Source organism: Talpa europaea (genome assembly GCF_964194135.1).
Source record: "Talpa europaea genome assembly, chromosome: 14".
Taxonomy (NCBI): domain Eukaryota; kingdom Metazoa; phylum Chordata; class Mammalia; order Eulipotyphla; family Talpidae; genus Talpa; species Talpa europaea.
The window spans coordinates 440243-460752 of record NC_140082.1 but is presented as its reverse complement, the minus strand read 5'-3'; the positions used below and the strand labels follow the sequence as shown (position 1 = coordinate 460752).

At 64.8% G+C, this 20510-nt stretch overlaps 2 protein-coding genes across 2 annotated transcripts in view; both read left to right on the top strand.

Annotated features, from left to right (window-relative positions):
• Positions 1-44: 44 nt before the first annotated feature.
• PUS1 (pseudouridine synthase 1) lies at positions 45-5539 on the top strand (the record flags this gene model as incomplete). Its single annotated transcript, XM_084253159.1, has 6 exons — positions 45-127; positions 197-416; positions 1450-1587; positions 2871-2973; positions 3122-3813; positions 5291-5539. The coding sequence occupies 6 exons, from the start codon at positions 45-47 to the stop codon at positions 5336-5338; spliced, it is 1284 nt and encodes a 427-aa protein (XP_084109285.1). The 3' UTR covers positions 5339-5539.
• A 10562-nt stretch (positions 5540-16101) lies between these two features.
• Positions 16102-20510, top strand: part of EP400 (E1A binding protein p400) — a gene marked incomplete at both ends in the record, with an annotated part of 54257 nt that continues 49848 nt past the window's right edge. The window contains 2 exons of the mRNA XM_084253538.1: positions 16102-17418; positions 18612-18722. Coding sequence (XP_084109664.1) covers positions 16102-17418; positions 18612-18722 — 1428 coding nt within the window. The remainder of the gene's footprint in view (positions 17419-18611; positions 18723-20510) is intronic.

The following is a 20510-nucleotide window of genomic DNA, read 5'->3' as shown; positions in this document are numbered from 1 at the left end:
GGCCGGGGCAGGTCAGCATCCACAGCCCAGCCCGGGCGGGAGCCATGTGGCCTCTGCGGGCGGCGGCCAGGGCCCTGCGGAGCGCCTGCGGAGCGTGGACCGCGCGCCCCGGACGGCGCCGCCTCTGGTAATGTCGCCGCGGCCCCCCGGGCGGGACCCGCGCGCCCGGCGCTGGCTCACGCGTGCATCTCTCCAGGGTGCCCCGCATGGCCGGGACTGCCCCCGCCCCCGCCCCCGCGGGCGGGCCGCCAGAGCAGGCTCGCAAGGCTCGCAGCTGGCCCGGGGCCCGGACCTGGGAGGAGCCTGAGCTGGCGGCCAAGAAGCTCAGGAGCGAAGGGGAGCAGCCCCCCAAGCTGCCCAAGCGCAAGGTGGTGCTGCTCATGGCCTACTCTGGCAAGGGCTACCATGGCATGCAGGTGAGAGCCCCTGGCAGGGGCGGGGTCAGGTGGGTCTGTGAGCCCAGGTCAGGGGTATCCCCTCAGCCACCCCGCAGGCTGGCCTAGGCTGCTTCCCGGTGAGCCCCAAGTGCCGGCTGTCCCGGGGCGGTCACAGCTGCAGTCTTTGCACTCAGGTGCTTCACCTTCAGGCTCTGCCCAGAGGCCCCGAGCAGAGTCCCTGTCCCCCACATTTAGGTGACAGTCCTGGGCAAGTGGGCACCCTTTGGATGGCCTGATTGGGTCATTTTCTGGAACCGAGCCAAGGCGTGTGGTCTTGCTGCCGCTCCAGCAGCTCAGGGCCAGACGCGGGGTTCCCGTCCTGTAAACTTAGTCACCGCTGTGGAGCGTGCACCGCAGTCCCCCTGACTGGGCGCTGCAGCAGCCTGGACAGGAGGAGTGGCCAGAGGCATCTTCCTCTTTGCTTCCTCAGATCATAGTTGCACTCCAAAGCTGACTCCTGCGCTGCGGTGAACGGAGACAGCGCCCGGAGGGGGTGTGGTCCTGGGCCGCCCTAGGGGGCCCCTGGTGATTGAAGGGCCTGGTTGAGGCTGCCGTTGAGAACAGGTGTTTGTGCCGAAGCTGCTCCGGTGTCCGCCTGGCTCCCCAGCAGGGCGGGTTAGCGTTGACGGCAGCCCACAAGGCTGACCTGTTACTCTCTCCGCTGTTACTCTCTGATCCCTGAGGAGTACTGACACCTTTGTGCAGGGGCACCAGGAGGACTCTGGTGGCCTCTCCCCGGGGCCCTCTGGTCCCCCCCTGTGGGGGTTTCCCAAGGAGGGTCAGGACGGATATCCCATGACGTCATAGTGTGAAGTGGGCTGCCGAGGCAGAAGCTCTGGGCTGTGTGTCCTCACGCCCATTCTTGGCTGTTTCCGGGTGGGGCTTCCGAGGCGGGGCCCTCGGCGGCCCCTTCACATGGCAGCAGAGCTGCAGGTCTCCCCATGGACGGCGTCTCCCTGGGTCCGTGGGAGGCGGTGATGCTGCAGAGGCTGTTTTCTCGTTTCTTCCTCAGAGGAACTTGGGGTCCTCACAATTCAAGACCATCGAAGACGACTTGGTGTCAGCCCTGGTGAGGGCGGGCTGCATCCCCGAGAACCACGGCGCGGACATGAGGAAGATGTCCTTCCAGCGGTGCGCGCGCACGGACAAGGTGGGCCCTGGCGCCCCTGCCCCGGCACATGCGGGCCTTCTCTCCCCCGGCCCCGATCCTCAAGGCCGGTGGCCGTGGAGCGTGTGGCCTGTGTTGGGCTCTGCTGGCCACGTCAGTGGGCTTGGGAGTCAGAGTGGGAGTCATTGCTGCCCCCCAGCTCCAGTGGGAGCCCTGCTGTCCGGCTCGCTGGGGCACCAGCCCAGTCACTGCAGGTGGGACAGGCGCGGGCAGGAGGGTGTCCCCCAAGGTGAGGCCCGGCCTGGCAGGGGCTGCCGCAGCGCTCAGAGTGGTCTGCCCTGGACAAAGCTTCCAGCAGGCGGGGCCTGCAGTCCTCTTGCTTTCAGAGACGTGACCCCTGGCGGCCCCGTCCAGGCACAGCGTCCTACTTGTGTGCTTCGCGTGTCACCCCTTGGCTCTTGCACCTATAGTTCCTGCTGCTTCTCAGGCAGAAGAATCACAAACATTTGCCGGCACCCATGAGGAGAGTGTGTCAGACGTCCTAGCGTGCGCTTGAGCGCCGCTGTGATCAGAGACGATTCTGTTCTGACACGTTTTCCTCCTTAAAATCCAGAGAGCCTAGAGATAGAAAATCTGCAACATGACATCCCAGCCCCTGGGCGGCCCCTCCCTCTCCCGTCCACGCTGCCCGCTGTGCCCGGCTGCCTCAGCCCTTGGGCATCAGTCTGCCTTCCCGCCGTGCCCCTGCGCCTCCCAAGAAGCCTGGCCACCGCTCAGCTGCAGCCTCGCCTTGCGCTGCCTCGCATCTGGCATCTAAATTTTTTTTTTTTTTTTAAAGATTCATTTATTTATAGAAGAACCAGGGTATAGGCCAGAGGGACTGGGGGAGGGTGAGAGGATTCACCAGAGAGAGCGGGGAGCAGAACAGGCAGACGGACCAAAGACACTGCTGAAGGGAGCAGCGGGTGAGGCAGGAGAGGTCTGCCGTGCCATGTGGGCATCTCCCTGGCCGGCTGGGAATCAAAACTGCGCTGCAGAGGCTGCGGACCGTTCCAAAGGCTGTGGCCAACTCGCTGTCCGACTGGGGAGGCCCTAAGTTTAGTTTTTGTGCCCCGAGTCCTTGGTCTGGCCCAGCAGGGCTGCCCGCTCTCTATGTCGCTGTGAGTTTGTCTGCTCCTGTTGCTGCACCTGCGCTTGCCTGTTGGGGCGCTTGACCCCTCGGAGCAGGGCTGACCGCTCTCCCTTAGGCCCCGGCTGCCAAGTGGGGCCTGTTTAGATGGTGCATGTGGGGTGCGTGCACCGCTGCCTATCTGTTCCCTCCGCAGGGGGTGTCTGCGGCCGGCCAGGTGGTGTCCCTGAAGGTGTGGCTAGTTGAGGACATCTTAGAGAAGATCAACAGCCACCTCCCGTCTCACATCCGGATTCTGGGTGAGCCAGTGTGGGGCGCGGGCGCCAGCCTGGTGAGGGGTCTCTCACCTCTGCTGGAAGCTGCCACGGCCCAGCGCACCGCGCAGGTTTGTGGTGCTGGGGGTGCCCTCAGCGTGGCTCCCCAGCCTCACCCGCTCCTCTCCACCAGGGCTGAGGAGGGTCACGGGCGGGTTTAACTCCAAGAACAAGTGCGACGCCAGGACCTACTTCTACATGCTGCCCACCTTTGCCTTCGCCCACAAGGACCGCGACGTGCAGGACGAGACCTACCGGCTGAGCGCTGAGACGCTGCAGCGGGTGAACAGGCTGCTGGCCTGCTACAAGGGCACCCACAACTTCCACAACTTTACCTCACAGAAGGGGCCCCGCGAGCCCAGCGCCCGGCGCTACATCCTGGACATGTTCTGCGAGGAGCCCTTCGTGCGTGAGGGCCTGGAGTTCGCCGTGATCAAGGTGAAGGGGCAGAGCTTCATGACGCACCAGATCCGGAAGATGGTGGGGCTGCTTGTGGCCATCGTCAAGGGCTATGCGCCCGAGAGCGCGCTGGAGCGCAGCTGGGGCGAGGCCAAGGTGGACGTGCCCAAGGCGCCGGGGCTGGGCCTGGTGCTGGAGCGGGTGCACTTCGAGAAGTACAACCAGCGCTTCGGCAATGACGGGCTGCACGAGCCGCTGGACTGGGCGCGCGAGGAGGCGGGTGCGGCCGCCTTCAAGGAGCAGCACATCTACCCCACCATCGTGGGCACCGAGCGCCAGGAGCGCCTCATGGCCCGCTGGCTCAGCACCCTGCCCGCGCATGACTTCAGCGCCACAGCCCTGGCGGCGGCCGACCGGAGGCCCCAGGTGGGTAGGGCTGGCGGGCTGGCTGGGGTGGGGCGGGCTGGGCCCCCGGGGACCGCTGTGACTGTGGCTGCAGCTGCACCTGCACCGGCCCTGCTCCCGCTGGTGCCACCGCACCTGGAGGACCGAGCCAGCGGAGCCCAGGGAGAGGCCTCTTGCCCCAGATGCGTGTACAGAGGAGGCCTGGGCGGGCTTGGGGCCTGGACCTGCGGGCTATTCCCTGCAGAGCACGAGGCACTAAGCGGGCCCAGCACACCTGCTGCCCGGCATCCTCCCTGAGGACATACTGTCCAGCCCCACGGCCCCTCCATCTGGGAAGGCAGGCTTGGCCCATTGGGTGCCTGCCCTGTGGGTGCCCATGTGCTGCCCGCTACCTGCCTGGCCCCAACTCCCAGCACAGCTTGCTGTTGGAGAATGGCCAGCATGTTTTAAGGGGAGTGTTGGGGACCCGAGGCACTGGACCCTAAAGCACTCTGTGGTTGGACCTTTACTTGTGTCTGGTTGGGGTGAGGCCTAAAGCTGGACTGGTGGGTTTGCAGAGGGTGAGATACCCTCCTGGGACATACACAGCAGATAGACTAGTGGGCGGGCATGAGAAAGCAGGTGGTCAGGTCCAAGAGTGACCCGCAGAATCTTCGGGAGGCGATAGGGACTGGTGGGCGGCAATGGTTGAGTCTTGTTCCTTCAAAAGCAGGGTGCTGCGGTGCGGCCAGTAGTGGAGCCACACATATTTTCTTTTTTTTTTTCAGAGTTTTGTTTTGTTTTTTTTTTTTCATATAAGAACTGGGGTGCAGGCCAGAGGTAGGGGGGTGAGAGGATTCACTAGAGACAAAGTGGGGAGCAGAACAGGCAGGCCCACTGAAACACACTGCTGAGGGGAGCGGCGGGGAGACAGGAGAGGTCTGCTGCGCCCTGTGGGTAGCTCCCTGGATGGAGCTCAAACTTGTGCTGCAGAGGCTGCGGACAGCTTCACAGTGCTGTGCTTAAGCCCTGCACCGCCAGGGAGGCCTGCGCATATTTTCATAAGAAACTGACGTCCCAGAACTTTCTGTTACTTTTGTTCTCTGTCACTGCTGGCAGCTGCCTTTCTCCTCAAGCACGGTGAGGCCCACGGAGCACTGCTGCAGGCTCCATGCAGCCGGACCTGGCCCTCGCCTGACTCCTCAGCAGGCTTCTGCCTGCTCATTCCACTTTTTGTCCTTTGTCGAATGCTTTCTCAGCATCTATTGATATTATCATACGGTTTTTATTTTTCTTTCCACTTTTCGTCCTAAGGTCACTGCAGCCTCTGGGAGTTGAAGGAGCCCCCAGGGACCCCCGTCTTGTCCCCAGCCCTTGGCCTTCCCAGCTCATGTTAGGTTCTTGAACCAGTTGAGAAAATAAGGGTTCACCTTGATTTCCAGTGGGGGCTCCGGGGCCCGCGGTGGGCTGGCCTGGGAGGGCAGCACAGCCCCTGTGACCACCTGTTCTGCTTCAGCAGGCCCCCGAGCCCCTAGACGGCAGTGAAGGGGACAGAGACAGCGATTGAGGGTGGCCACCCCTGGCCTGTGGCAGCCACCGGAGCCACCCCCACTGCTGTGGGCCGCCTTGCCACGATGGGGGGCCGAGACGTGGCCTTGGACCTCAGGTTTCCCTTTGAGAGTTGACCGGGGACATCCTGCTGCAAATCCGATACCGGCTCACACATGACGTGCTCACGCTCGGCTTGTCAAGAAGCTATTTTTTTTAAAGGAGCAGTTTTCTTACTCAATAAATACCATTTATTCCTTGCACCTTGCTTTGGGGCGTTTCCTTCACCTTTCGTTGAGGTTAGTGGGGCTCCATGAAATGTTGGGAGCTGGCTTGGACCCCCCGCTGGGAGGCGGCGTGACCTGGTGTGGCCAAGCAGCAGAGGACAGCAGGACACAGGCCCTGGAGGACCACCCTCTCCTCACCTGGTCCTGTCCACACCCAGCTCTGTGCGCCCTGCCACCAGGGAAAGGGCTGGCTTTGTGCATGCCCCCAAGGGACACTCCTTGGAGCCCCGGCAGCTGTTCCTTGGCCCAGGCCCAGGCATGCAGACCCTGGTGCAGGAACCCCTGGGAGCAGAGGACTGGTCTGGGAGGGGTGGCAGGCGACTACGTGGGGCAGCAGCAGCAAGGGCAGGAGGCTGGAGGGGTGTGGGGCATGTGAGGTGCGTGGGTGCATGGGTGCATGTGTGGGGTGGGCGATACCTTCCTTTCCTGAGCAGAAGGGGCGAATAGAATCAGGGCCTGTTTGGAGGGCAGTGGTGAGGTGCGGAGGTGATGAGGGCTTGGGTCAGAGACCAGGAGGGGGTTGTGGCTGACTTGGCCTTGGGTTTGAAGAATTGATGAGCTGGGCCATCCGCAGATGGGGCTGGGAGAGACGGGAGGTGGGTTTTAAGCACCTTAAACGCCTGTGATCAACAGGGAGGAAGTACCCACGGGCTGGGCCACCTGGTTGTCCCAGGAAAGGCTACGGTCTTGGTTGCGGGGTAAATTGAGGCAAGTGCTGAGCAAGTCCCCACTTGCACCTTTCCCGAACAGGAGGGCGGGCGGAAGGGGGGAACCTCCCCACCCGGTGGGTTTAATGGGAGACGGTTCCTTTGGAGATGGCAGCAGGGACAGCCAGCTCAAGACAACCGCAGCCCTCTGTGCGGCGAAGACCAGCGGGCCAGGAGCAAATGCAGGAAAGCCCAGCGGGAGGCAAGGAAAGACGGTGACGGCTCTTCCCTCACAGTTCAAGACTCGGTTTAGCCAGGGGCTTGCCCTCACCTCACTTCCCCGCATGGGAGGCCACAGCACCGCAGCGCGGCTGGCTGGGGCCCAACCTCGGCGCGCCACGGGCGGGAGCAGAGCAGCCGGCCCTGCGCCCCCGCCCGCCGCGGCCCAGGCCCGCAACGGCCCGGTCCGCAGGCGCGGAGGGCACCGGCCGGCTGGTTTTACGCTCTCCCCTCTGCCCAGCTCCTACTGCCAAGCTTCCTTCTGGCTCTTGCAGGCAGCGGCCTCCGCCTCCGGGGGCGCCCCCCGCCCGGTCTCGCGCCAGCAGGTGGAGCACCTGGCGAGCCCGAGCCGGGGCTCGCGTGCCCGAGACTCAGCGCCTTCACCCCGGCGGCGGCCACGGGGCCCACGGGGCCCACGGCCGGGCCGGGGCCGGCGCCGGCGCCCTCCGCCTCGCGGCCCCTGCCGGGGGGTGCAGGCGCGTGTCCGGGGCGCCCCGCCGCGCGCCCCGCCGGGAGTGGGGCGCAGCCGTCAGGGCGCTCCCCGCGTGGCCGCTGGCGCCGCGCCCCCCGCGGCGGGGTCCCGGCGGGGCGGTCGACCCTGCCCGGGGGCGGGGCGCGCCCCCCCGGCCGCCGGCGGCTCCCCGCGGGCCTGCGGACGCCGCCGGAGCCGCCCCCGGGCCGGGCTCCCCGCGCGCCCCGCCCCCGCGCGCCCCGCCCCGCCCCGCCCCGCCCCCGCGCGCCCCGCCCGCCGCCGGCCCGTCGGCCGCCCCGGCGCCGCTCTAGCCCGCGCGCCTCTCGACGCCTCCGCGACGTCACCCGGCGCGCGCGTCCTTCCGGCCGCCGTACGCGCGCCGCCGCTCCCTCCGCGGCCCCGGATGCGCCGAGCGGAGGCGCCGCCCGAGCCCGCCGGCCTCGACGCCCGAGCGGGTAGGTGGGCGCGGGCGGGCGGGGCTCCGGCGCGGCTGGGGGGCCCCCGCCGCCGCGGCCAGCGCGCCCCGGGCGTCGCGACGGGAACGGGCCGCGGCGGCCGCTCGAGCGCCGCGGGGGGGGCGGGGGGGCGGGGCGGGCCGGGGCCGGGCGGGCGGGCGGGCGGGCGCCGCGGCCGGGGCGCGGGGGCGGGGGCCGGGCGGGCCGCGGGGGCGGGGGCGGGGGCGGGGGCGGGCGGGCCGGGCCGGGGAGGCGGGGCGGGGGGCGGCCGCCCGCGGCGCTTTGTTTGGCGCGAGCGCGCGGCGGGCCGACCCCCGGGCCGGGCCGGGCAACGACGCGCCGGGCGCGCGGCGCCGCCTCTGTCCGCCTCTGTCCGCCGGGCGGGCGCGGGGCGGGGCCTGGGGCGCCGGTCTCCGCCCGCGGGAAGTGCCGCCTCCCGGGCCTTTGTTCGCGCGCGGGGCTCCCTCCCGCGGCCGCGCCCCCCCCCCCCGCTCGCGGCCCCCGCCGCCCTCCCGCGCCCCAGACCCGGCCTCCGCGCGCCCGGCCCGGGGTGCCTGGCCGCAGCGTGGCTCTCCCGCCCCCGCTGCCGCCCCTCCTCCCGCGCGTCGCGGGCAGCGCCCTCAGAGCTGGCCCCGGCGCCGGCTCCAGGGTCGGGCCCTCAGCGTGGCCCTTTGACCCGGGCTCTCGGCCGCCGCTTCCCGCGCCCCGGCCCGGTGTCTGCCTCGTTTCCAGCCAGCGCGCCCTGGTTCCGGCGCGGCGTGCTGTGGACACGCGGGCCGGAGTCGGTTTCTGTTCTGAGCGGAGGGGAGCGTCTTCCCAGGGCCTCGCCCGCCGGCCGGCGGCGTGCTTCTCCCTCCCGGCGTGCTTCTCCCTCCCGGGGTGCAGTCGTGGCTTCAGCTTTTTTGGGTTTAGCGTTTGGACACGTGTGCGATTTCCATGGCAACCCCGGCAGGAAGTGGTTCCTTCGGGCCCGGTGCCCTCACGCTGCCCTCAGCCGCGTGCTGTGTCCATCTCCAGGGAGGTCTGCCGGGGCCTCTCACTGCTTCGCTGTTGCAGCACCTGCCTCAGTCGTTTCTCGGGGTGGGGCGGGGCGCCAGGCACACGCATGGGGATGGACCCGTCCTTCTCTCCAGGACGGCCCCCCAGGACCGACACCTGCCACCTGCACATGCGTGAGAGCCGGTGTGTGTGTGGGGGGGGTGCAGCATCTCCCGCGGTTGACTAAACCCCCCAGTGGTTCTCACAGAGCCTGTGGCGCTGGTCATGGCAGCAGGATTGGTGTTTCCTGGGAGATGGCCAGGAGAGGAACCCCAAAAAGGGCTGCCTAGGGGACATGGGAAGAAGGTTGAGCGCCCGCAGGGTGTGCTTGTCCGTGTGCCTGGGGAGGGGCCCGTCAGCCAGTCCGGGAGACCGTCCTGGCCTTTGCGGCGCCCCCTGGTCTGCCTGTGGCCCTGGCCCGCAAGTCAGGACCCGCGCCACCACATGGGCCTCCCGGGGCGTTGCCACTTGTCCTAGAGGAGGGGCTTCAGGGACAGCGGGGCCGCACCCCTCTCTGTGCTCCTGGCAGGCGGGCGCTCGGCCTCCCAACGCCCTTCCACTCCCCTTACCCAGCTGGCCGTCTGGAGCCTGCGCCTTCAGGAGCTGGCGAACCTTCCTGCTCTGCCCCGCTGGCTCGTGGTGGTGCTTTTTCTTCGGTTAACAGGGTTTTGCACCCTCAGCACTTGGCTTATGCAGCCTGAGCTGTGGCAGCGCAGGGTCTGGTGGGGGAACACCCTTGTCTCAGCCCCAGATGGGCCGCCGCGCCCCTGCTTTCTGTCCTCTTGGCCACTGGAGGCCGCCATCGTCTTCTGGACTGAATGGGGGGGACCTTTAGGAGATGCAGGAGCGAGCCCCTTGCCTCATGGGCTGCCCGCGCGCCACCCTGTGCCTCCCAGGACCCCCGTTGACAGGGAGTCGACCGGGGCGGGTTGGGCCGGACGCCCCTTCCCCTCCTGGGGCGCATGTACTGCTGCGAGCGCTGGCAGAGCTCCACAGGGCAGGGCGATCACTGTGCGCTCTGGCTCTCACGCGGTCCCTTGCTGTGTCCGCCACCTCCTGCCTGCGTCCAGCCGCCTCTGGTGCCTTTCCTGGGGGGCGGATGTCTGTGACTCGGGGAAGCAGTTTGTCAAAGCCCTGGGGCGGGGTCCCTGGGGGAGTGGAGGGAGGTCCTAGAGGGGGGAGGTGCTTTTTGGGGAAAAAGGAGTTTTCACGTGGCTAGACCTGGGGTGTTGGGGTGGCAGAGAAGGTGACGAAGGTCCCGGTGGCTACTGCCTGAGCGCAGCAGGCTTCTGCCTCCAGGCCCGCCTCGCTCACCCCGCTGCCCTCTGCAGGAAGGCGCCTGCCTGCCTGGCCCGCGCGCTTGTCCAGGCCGCTGTGTCCGCTCCTGGAGGATGCCCACCTATCTGTGGCCCATGACCTGTCGGTCTGAAAGGCAGAGGGCGCTAGAGGAGGGGTGGCTGCTCTGTGCCTCTCCTCCGGCCCGGCCCGCCGGCCACCTGTGGGTGCTGCGGGAACGGGCCCCCAGAGTTCTGCCCCCGTCTCGCACCTCTTTTTGCTGGAAACCAGCTTTCTTGGAACTGCCTTCCGCAGGGATCGTCACCCCAGACACCCATGTTCCAGGTGGGCAGAGCTGACAGGGAAGCGGTGGTGCCCCTGCTTTGTCACTCAACGCTGGAGTCGGCGCTTAAGGCAAAAGATGTGGGTGATTGAGCAGGGTTTTTCAAAACAGAAAGCGAATTTGGTTGAAAAACACATTTGTTCACTTTTTCTTTTTTCTTTTTTTAAAGATATGTTTACTTATTTGTACAAGCACTGGGTACAGTCAGAAGCGCGGGAGGGTGAGAGGATTCACCAGAGCCAGAGCGGGGAGCAGAGCAGGCAGAAGGACCGAAGTACACTGCTGAGGGGAGCAGCGGGCGGCAGGAGAGGTCTGCGCGCCATGTGGGACCCTCCTCTGGTGGCCGGGGAGCAGCCGGGGATTGAACCGGCGCCGCACAGGCCGCGGGCAGCTTCGCAACCCAGCGCTCAACCGCTGCGCCACCGGGGAGGCCCTGTTCATTTTTTCTTTTGCAATTCCAAATTCTTCTGCGGTTTCAAATCTCTAGGAGCTGGTCTTTCCTCTGAAAAGCTTAAGCTTGCTGGGCCTCCCTGGTGGCGCAAGGGGTTAAGCACCACACTATGAAGCTGTCCCCAGCCTACAGCACGAGTTCGAGCCCAGCCAGCCAGGGAGCTACCCACAGGGCGCAGCAGACCTCTCCTGTCTCCCCGCTGCTCCCCTCAGCAGTGGATTTCAGTAGATCCACATGTTCTGCTCCCCACTCTGTCTCTGGTAGATCTTCTCACCCCCCGCATCTCTGGCCTGTACCCCGGCTCTTGTGTGCATAAATACATCTTTAAAAAAAACAAAAACGTGAGCTTGCTGAGAAGCCACGGAAACACCTTTCTCCTCGAGTCCTGTGTAGCAGTTGCCGTGTCTGCCAGCTGCCTTGTTACCTGCTTTCCCTGCCGTGTGCGAGTCTGTTGTGGCGCTGTCGCCACTCCTCGTGTGCTGCGGGCATGGGGCCGCAGTGCTGCCATCAGACACAGGGTCTAGTGCCTTAGTGGCTCACCTGCCCCTCCCCCTTCCCCCTCCCCCCTCCCCCGTGGTGTTTTTGGCATTCCGTGCCACCGTGGTTCCTGCCTGTCCTGCGGTCCTGGGCCATGCTGGTCGGGGGCACTCGGGTGCATGTGGAGGCGCACGGAGTGTCACTTGCCTCTGCGCCGGCCCTGCGCATGCCCGCGTGGGCGGGTGTGGCTCTCCAGTGTTGCTCACGGTGCGCGGCCTCACGGTGCGTGCACATCCTTGCTGCTCTCCAGGGGCTGCCTCTGCCGTGCTCTCTCCCGGGCTTCCCGAGCCCCTCGTTGGAGGGCGGCGTTCACAGCGCCATGCTGTCTGCTGCTGGGCGTAGCGTGGCAGGGCACCGGGACTGCTCTGTGCGCGTGGTTCCACTCCCGGGAGTGGCGTTCCTCGGCCCCTGCGCCATGGAGTGGCAGGCGCTTCCGGGCCGCCCCCTGGGAAGCGAGGGCTTCCCTGCCCGCCGCCCGCCCGGCTGCTGGGCGGCATCGCTTGTGTCTGTGAGGAGTTGCGCGTTTCTGACGCCCTCTCCGGCTGGCGCCTTGCGGGGTGACAGCTTTGTCTTCCTCTCCGGGCACTTGACTGTGGTTCGTGGGAAGCCGTGTTCGGGAAGCCCTGCTCCGCCCTGCGCTGTTCTCCCGCGCACTTTTTTTTCTTTCTATGTTGGAAAGGGAGGGACAGGTGTGTCGGGAAAGGGGAAGGGAAGAGAGGGGCCCCGCGTCGTCTGGGGCGGCCTGCTGCCTCCTGTGCGCCCGGCGCCTCTGCGGTGGTGCCCTCCGGGGCGAGTGTGTGAGCCTCGCGGCCTCGGTGCTGGAGCTCGGCGGGGGGGCTGGACTCGGAGCGTGTGAGGTAGGAGGTGGGTTGGCCTGCTTCTCCAGGGTTACCGCGCGCTCTCGAATGACCTCTCAGCTGAAAAACACCTCCCTGGCAGCTGGAAGCTTCACGGCAGGCTGTCGTTGGGAGGCAGCTTTCTCTTGGGTCTGCAGGTCTTGGCGAGGTACAACTCTGTGGACCCCACAGAGCCCCTAAATGCTCGCTGGGTGAGCAGTGCTGCGCGGCGCGGGCAGGCACAGGAGGGAAGCAGCCTCACGGGCGAAGGCGCCAGCTCCTCGCAGTTGGCGCCCTGACACTGGGGAGCCTGGCTCTGCCGCTTCCCAGATCCAGTGACTTCCAGCTGGGACTGCGGTGCTTAGGGGTGCGGGTGGGGCCTGCATGCCGCACTGTGGCTGGAGGACCCCGGGATATTTGCCAAGCAGCACGGCCAGGCCTGCCCAGGCGTGACTAGGAAGCAGAGGTGGGTCAGCCCGTCTGGATTTGGACCTGATGCCCGTGATGGCCACAGCCGCCTACTCGGTAGCTGCTCCCCTCACTGGGGTACCCCGCCCTCCCCTGGGGCCCTGGCCGGTCGGGTTCCGCTGCTTCTCTTGGAAGGAGGCCCCTCGGGGACCCAGCACCGTGGAAGCAGCTGGACTGCGGGGCTTTTTCCCCACGTGTCTCTCCCCGGCACACAGGGAGGCCCCGACTTGCAAGCGTCCACCTGGCTCACCTCAAAATAGACCTCCTCCCACCCCGGCCTCGCCTTTCTCCTTCTGAAGACGCTGTCCTCGCGGCTGCTCCGCTTCCTCCGTCCTCTGGCTCTCAGCCATTTTGGGTTAGGAGCGCTCTCGAACCCTGGCGCGGGCTCCCAGCGGGTTGGCGGGCCCCAGGGCTGCTCCCGCCTCCCTGTGAGGTGGTAAGATCCCTCATTTGCACACACGGGGGTGCTGTCCCATGGCTGCTGCCCCCCTCCAGGCCGCCACCCTTAAACCCTCTGACCCTTGACTTCAGAAGCCTCATTCGTTTCGCCTGTCAGTGCTGCTCCTTCGTTAGCACTCGCGTGGTCGAGGCCTCTGCTGCGAGGACCTAGGCTGTCCTCCCGCCCTCCGGCCCCCATCCCGCTGCGGAAGCCACGCTCCCTCCCTCCGCCTGGCAGAGTGGCACCCGTGGCCCGACGCCCGTCCTCCCGCCCCGCTGGACCCCAGGCACACAGGCCCACGTGCTGGCTGCGTGACCGCTGCTGAGGCAGCAGCGTGTTCTGGGGTGGGGGGAGGCCTTGTCCTTTGAACACGTGGACCCAAGACAGGGCTCCCAGGCCTCGTGTTTCCACATCTGATTTTTTGAGGTGAACCGGATGCTTCCAAGAGGGCTGCACCTGCTCTCGTCCCTCTGCAGCGTAATGTGCCTCCTTTCGCCCCGTCCTCCCCAGCCCTTATTGGGGGGCCTGTTTGACCGGCGCCCTCGTGTGGGCCTGAGCTGGGGTCTCGGCCCGATCCCAGCATCTCCCTCAGCCGGTGAGGAGCGCCCGCGCCTGCCAGCCCCTGGGTCTCCTCACAGAGGGTCTGTTCTGTCTGCCCGTACTGATTGGGGTGTTTGTTTTGTTGTCGGTAAGTTGAATAAGTGTTTTGTGTATCTGGGGTATTAATCCTGTGTGTAGCGTGTGAACATTTTCTCCTACTCAGCGGGATCTGTTTCTTATGTTACGTTTTGCCGTGTGAAAACTTCCTAACTCGAGGTCATCCCAGTCGTTTGTTTCTCCTTTTACTTCCCTTTCTGCGGGGGTTGAACTCCCAAAGGCATCTTTACCGCTGCCGTTGTGAGACGTGGCCCCAGTGTTTTCTTCTGTGTAGCTGCTGCAGGTCTGGTATGAGAGTGTTTGATCCACTGAGAACTTACTTTTTTGTGGGGCTGAGCCAGCCCCGTCCGTCTTTCCAGCATCGTTTGTCCCGGCGACCCTGCGGCCCTGCCCAGTGGTCACGGCTCCTTTGTCAGGAGGCTCCACTGCTGCATGCGTGGCTTAGTGTCGGGCCCTGTCAATGTTCCGTGGGCCCACGTGTTTGCGCCACACTGTCTTAGTTACTGTTGCTTTGCTGTGTGGTTTAAAGTCATGCATGCTGATGCCGCCATTTCTCTCCTCTTCTCTCAGGATTGCTTTGGTCACTTGAGGCCTTTTATGGATCCACGTACACTTTAGTGGCAGTTGCAGTGTGTTTGCGTGTCGCTCTTGGTGGAATCTGTATGTTTACTGAATTGGTTCCCCTGTCCCTCAGTGTGGACTGTCCAGCCAACCCCCTTGTGTTGTGACCTTTACCTTTTATTTTTTAAAGATTTATTTACTTAATTGTACCAGAACCAGGGTACAGGCTGGAAGTGTGGGAGGGTGAGAGGATTCATGAGAGACAGAGCGGGGAGCAGAACAGGCAGACTGACGAAATACACTGCTGAGGGGAGCGGCGGGCACGGCAGGAGAGGTCTGCGCGCCATGTGGGACCCTCGCCGGCCAGCCGGGATCGAACCGGCGCTGCAGAGGCTGCGGACAGCTCAACTGCCTGCGCCACCAGGGGAGGCCTGACCTTTGTCTTTTAAAAGTGGCTTGTGGTTTTCACCGTGAAAGCCCCTTGTCTCCTTAGCTAAGTTAGTTCGTAGGATTTGATTTTTCTTGATGCAATTGTGACTAGAGTTGTTCTCCAAAATTTTTTTTCTGTTTGTTCTTTGCATCTAAAAGCACAACAGGTTTTTGTATGTTGATTTTGTCACCTGACATTTGTCATGTTACTTGATTCTGATGACCCTCTGGTAGGGTCTTTCAGATACCGTGTCATTGTCTGCAGATGGTGGTTTCCCGCCTCTTCCAACCTGAGTTCCTGCTATTTCCTGTTGTCTGGCTACTCAGGCTGAACTCTCTACTGCTAATTAAACAAGAGGCGGTGACAGTCTTGTCTTGTCCTTCATGGGAAAGCCTTCCATCGTTCGGTGTTACATCGGCTGTGGGTTTGTGGTGTGTGGCCTTAATTAAGTCCAGGTATGTCCTTCCGTTCCCCTCTTGTTTAGACTTTTCATCATAAATGGGCGCTGAGTCTTAGCAAATGCTTCTCCACACTTTGAGTCTAACCGATTTTTATTTTTCCTTTTGCTAATGTATCCCATTGGCTAGGTGTACTGCGCCATTCTTGCGTCCTCGGGACCCAGCCACGTGGGCTGGCTGCATAGCCCTTGCACTGTGGCGCTGGGCCCGGCTGGCTGGTGTTCCGTGGCCTCTCGCATCAGCATTCTTTGGGACCGCGGGGCTGTGGTTTTCTTGTGCCGTCTTCGTCTGGTTCTGGTTGTTGGGTAATGCTGGCGTCGGAGATGTTAGGGCACATCCCCTCTCCTTGGAGGGTTGGAAACGCTGCGAGCCAGCTGGGCGTCCATCTTCTGCAAAGGCGCGGTGGAACGTGCTTGTGCGGGCTGCTGGCCCTGGGCGTCTGTGTCAGGGTCTTTTTGTTACGGTCTCAGTTTCCAGGGTCGTGCTGCGTTTACTCAGCTCTGCTGTTGCCTCCTGGTGTGGTGAACTGTTGCTTAACTGTGTCCGTTTTGTCAAGGTTCTCGAACTGGTCGAGGTGTAGCTGTTCATTCAGGTTGCCACGCGTTGTCCTGCTTTCTGTGACAGTCCCAGGCCGGCCCTTTCCACGGAAGCAGAGGCCTGTGCTGCTGCTGCTCGGTGCATATGCACTCAGGTCACATGGCGGCGGCCAGGGGCTGCGAGGCTGAGGGCTTCCTGGTGACTGCTGTGCTTCGCGGGTGTGTGCTCGGCCTGGCTCTTGGGCGCCCCGATGCTGCCCCTCCCCGGCAGCTGGCCCTCAGGGCAGGCCGGACTGGTGGAGGCCTGGGAGCGTGGACAGGCTGGACTTGGCGCTAAGTCCTTGTGGGGCTGGCTGGCGGCCCCTCTCCTCAGGCAGCAGTGCCCTGGGAAGGGCCACCTCCCACCTGCTCTTGGCTTCCTTTCCCGCACAGCCGGAGCTGGTTGCCCCCCCCCCCCCCCGGAAGGGCGTGGGGTGTGCGAGGAACGGCCGGTGGCGCTGCCGAGGTAGCCCTGGTGAGTGGTGATCGCACGCTGACATCTGCCTTTCAGTAACTTGATTTTAACTTTGATTTTTCAGGAGGACATTAAGTTGGATTAAAAAGGGGGGCGATAATGCACCATGGCAACGGTCCTCAGAATGTCCCGCATCCGCTGCAGAGGTCCAGGGCCTTCGTTGGCAGCGAGGAAGAGCAGCAGGCCCACCCAGTGCCACCCCAGTCCCCTGCCACGCCCTTGGCGCCGTCGGCGAGCCCATCTGCACCCCAGTCACCCACTTACCAAGTCCAGCAGCTGATGACTAGGAGTCCTGCGGCGGGGCAGCACGTGAACATCTCCCTGCAGAACGTGGGGCCAGTGGTGGCGGGGAGCCCCCAGGTCACACTCGCCCCTCTGCCGCTCCCCACCCCCACCTCTCCAGGGTTTCAGTTCGGCGGCCAGCAGAAGCGCTTTGAGCACGGATCGCCGCCCTACATCCAGGTGACCTCGCCGCTGCCCCAGCAGGTGCAGACTCACAGCCCCACGCAGCCCAGCCCTGGGCCGGCCCTGCAGGGCGGGCGGGCAGGTGCCCCAGGCCCGGGCCTGGGCCTCTGCAGCAGCAGTCCCACGGGGAGCTTCGTGGACACCAGTGTGCTGGTGCGGCAGATCAGCCTGAGCCCGTCCAGCGCCGGGCACTTTGTGTTTCAGGACAGCTCAGGCCTGGCCCAGATGGCGCAGGGCGCCCAGGTCCAGCTGCAGCACTCGGGGGCTCCCCTCGCCGTCCGGGAGCGGAGGCTCTCCCAGCCCCACGCACAGTCTGGAGGGACCGTCCACCACCTGGGGCCCCAGAGCCCCGCCGCCGCAGGGGGCGCCGGCCTGCAGCCCCTGAGCGGCCCAGGCCACATCACCACGGCCAGCCTGCCGCCCCAGATCAGCAGCATCATCCAGGGGCAGCTGGTCCAGCCGCAGCCGGTGCTGCCGGGGCCACCGCTCAGCAGACCGCTGCTCTCAGGGGTGGGGGTGGGGGTCGGGGGGACGTCGGCGTTCGGGATGACATCCCCGCCGCCTCCCAGCAGCCCTTCCAGGACAGTGGTGCCCCCCGGGCTCTCTAGCCTCCCCCTCGCGCCTGCGCCGAGCGCGGGGCCGAGAAAGGCTCCCAAGAAGCTGGAGGAGGTGCCCCCGGCCTCGCAGGAGCTGGCGCAGATGCGGAAGCGGTGCCTGGACTACCACCACCGCGAGATGGAGGCGCTCAGGGAGGCCTTCAGGGAGTGTCTGATCGAGCTCTTCTTCCTGCAACACCTCCAAGGCAACATGATGGACTTCCTGGCCTTCAGGAAGAAGCACTGCGCCCCGCTGCAGGCCTACCTCCGGCAGAACGACCTGGACCTGGAGGAGGAGGACGAGGAGGAGGCGCCGGCCGCGGAGGCGGAGAAGGCGGAGGTCATCAACGACGAGGTGAGAGGCGGCTGCGCGGCTGCGGTCTAGGCCTGGCGAGGCGCGCGGGGCCCGGAGCCCGACGCGAGGCCGAGGACCCTTCCGCCCCCCTTCCCCGGGCAGGGCCGCCCGGGCGCTGTGGGCGGTGCAGGTGCGGAGCCGGAGTCTTCTGGGTGCCCAGAGCCGGGCTGCGCCGCCGGCCCCCCGGACGCAGCGCGAAGCCAGAGGCCCGGCTCCGCCCCCTGCTCGCCTCGGCCGCTGTCCACGTCAGCTTTACGCCGGGGCATTCGCTCTCTGGCCGTTTTCAGTTTCCCATAGTTGCAGATTCCCGGATGCTCACGGGGCACGTTAGTGACGAGCCTGTCGTCACGGCGGGATGTGTCTGAGAACGTTCTCCGTTTTCAGACGTCATTTTAGATGTCAGGTCGCACTTGCCACTCTCGCTTCTACACAGGCCTGTTAGGTGACATTTCGAGTAGACTCTCGCAGGCAGATTTGGGGCGCCTGCAGCGGCGCTTGGCAGCCCCCAGGCGAGCCTCCTCTGCACCCGCGAGGCTCCCTGGCCCTGCGCCTGGGCTCTGCCTGCGGCCCTGCCCGCTGCGCTTCGTGCCTTCGTGTTTGTGGCGTGCACTGTGTCAGCCCCTCTGTCTCACGGCGCTCAGTACCGGGTCCTTGTCCGTCCTCCCCGCAGAGAAAGCAGCCTTGGGAGAACCAAGGCTGGTCTCTCTGCCACGCCGTCCTCCCTGGTATTTATGGGCGTGTCTGTGTGGCTTTCCCATTTTGTGTTCCTCAGCACCCTCGCCAGGATGACCTTTATTTTCCAGAAGGTTGCTAGGATCATTTTGAGGGGCGGCCCGCATGGCCACGCAGCGGGCAGCACGGGTCTCTGTCTGTGCCCATGCTGTGGGGGTGCCCGCCCCGTTTCCTGCCGGCTCAGCCGTCGCCCTCCCGAGCGGCAGGCAGGGCCACGCTGCCCCTGCGCTCAGGCGTTCCTGGGGCTGCCCCGTGCTCACTGTTTCCAAGGTGGCGCCCCTGCCAGCCCACAGTCGAGTTCGCTCGGTAGAGTCAGTTCAGCGTCCAGATACTGGATTGGATGCGAAGACCTTCCATTTTAAAAGCGCAGACGGCAGTGAGCTTTCAGCAGTAAAATTCTAACAGGATTTTGAGCAGTCTTAAAAATTGTTACCTTTTTTTCTCAAAATATTTCCTCTCAGGTAAAGGTTGTGACAGGAAAGGATGGGCAGACTGGTACTCCTGTTGCTATAGCAACCCAGCTTCCGCCAAATGTTTCTGCTGCTTTTTCATCCCAGCAGCAACCATTTCAGGTACTTTTTGATGGTTCTAAAATGTAGTCTCATCCCAGACTTTGCCTTCATCGGATAGTTGACCCTTCAGTTCACTATTTGCTCTTCAGCGTTTTTTTCCCAGAGCCCATTCCTTGTTTTTAAGAAGCGCAAGTCTTCCCGCATAAGCATCGTGAAGTTAAATTGCATGAGTGCGCGGCCACGCGGCCCTGAATGCCTCGCCGGGTCGCCCGCGCGGCGCAGCCTGCATGCCCCCCCGCTCTGTCCAATGTGTGCCAGGCCCGTGTGCTGCGTTTTACATGTTGGTTCTCTTGTGTCTTCTCTTTGTGTTTCTGAGAACAGTGCAGAACAGAGCAAGAAAAAGAAAGAGATAAGCTGACGGTAACTTGATGCTTTCTGTAGCTAGAAGCACTGACGTGACGGCCTGGAAGCGGCAGGACCTCAGGCCTCTGAGTGGACGTGGCGTGACTGCACACTGGCCATGTTTAACTTGGGGACAGTCAGTCAGTCACGCCGGGAGCCTGACGGTAGCGCTCGAGCCCACTGCCTTGGGGGTGGGGATGGTGTTGGGTTCTGAAAGCGGGATCTTCGTGGTGATTTTTTTTGGGTGTTACTTTCAATCTCCATGAAATTTCAAACGTGTGTGGAAGTGGTGACAAGAAGAAAGCAGAGCTCGCCCCAGAGCCTTTGCCCAGGCGCACAGCTGTTCCCTTTTTGCCCCATTTGCATTGTTTTCATTCTCTCCCCCTGTCATCTTCACACACACACACACACACACACACGCTCACGCTCGCTCTCTCTCCTCTGCCCCCCAACCTCCCCACCAGTGTGGCCTGCGGCCTCCGGTAACCACCTACACCCCAGGGTGCGAGCTGGGTGCTGACCTGCCCGCAGTGCCCAGAGTCCACACCTGGAGATTCTCAGCCACACCACACTGGCCGGGACCACGCGCCCATGCACGCCGGGCCTCTCCTGGTGCTGCCTGGGGCTGTGGCACCGGGTCTCTGGCCCTGTGGGGCCGGCCCCACGGTCTCGGGACCACCTGTCCTCGCGGCACTGGCCGTTGCGGGCGGGACCCCCTTTGATGCTGTGGTGTCGGACGCGCCGCGGGCCCCTGCTTCGGAGTGGTCCCGTGGCGCCGGCCCCCCTGTGGGTGCCGGGCGGTGAGGCCGGGCCCCAGCCAGTGGGGTGGGCGCTGCGGCCAGTGCTGGGCGCGCTTTCCTGCTGCGGGTGGTAAGTCCCAGGGATGAGACTCCGGGACCGTGTGGACATCTTGGTCCTCCAGGGACTTTCCACCTAACCCTTGCCCCGCTGCCGGGCCCCGAGGCGCTGAGTCTGCAGACCCGTTGTCCCCCAGGCGTGCTGCCTGCCGGGCTGCGGTGGCTGCTCTCCTGCCCGCACGCCTGTGCGCACGCGTGCCCTTCCTCGTGCTCGTCCTGCCGCTGCCCGCTCGGTGCAACTAACCTGTTCCCTGCGGTTGCGCTTTCTGCCCGGCGCTCGGGCTCGGTGGACGCCGGTGCGTGAGCACCACCCGCGGCCGCGTCGCCTCTTCAGTCTGCCTGTCGCCCGCTTGACCGGCACTTCTGGGCCCCCAGGGCGTCGCCTCCCCGGCGTCTGTTTCTGCCGTCACCGAGCGGTGTCCTCTGCTGGGCAGTCGGGTCAGCCGTTGTCCCTTGGAGACCGTGCGGCCGGTTTCTGGCTTGGGCCCCGCGGAGTGAAGGTGCGGGGAGGGTCGCGCCGGTTTCGCATGAGCGCTGGGGCTCACCCGTGCGTGATGCGCCGGCCGGCGGCGTCGTGCTGGGGGATGTC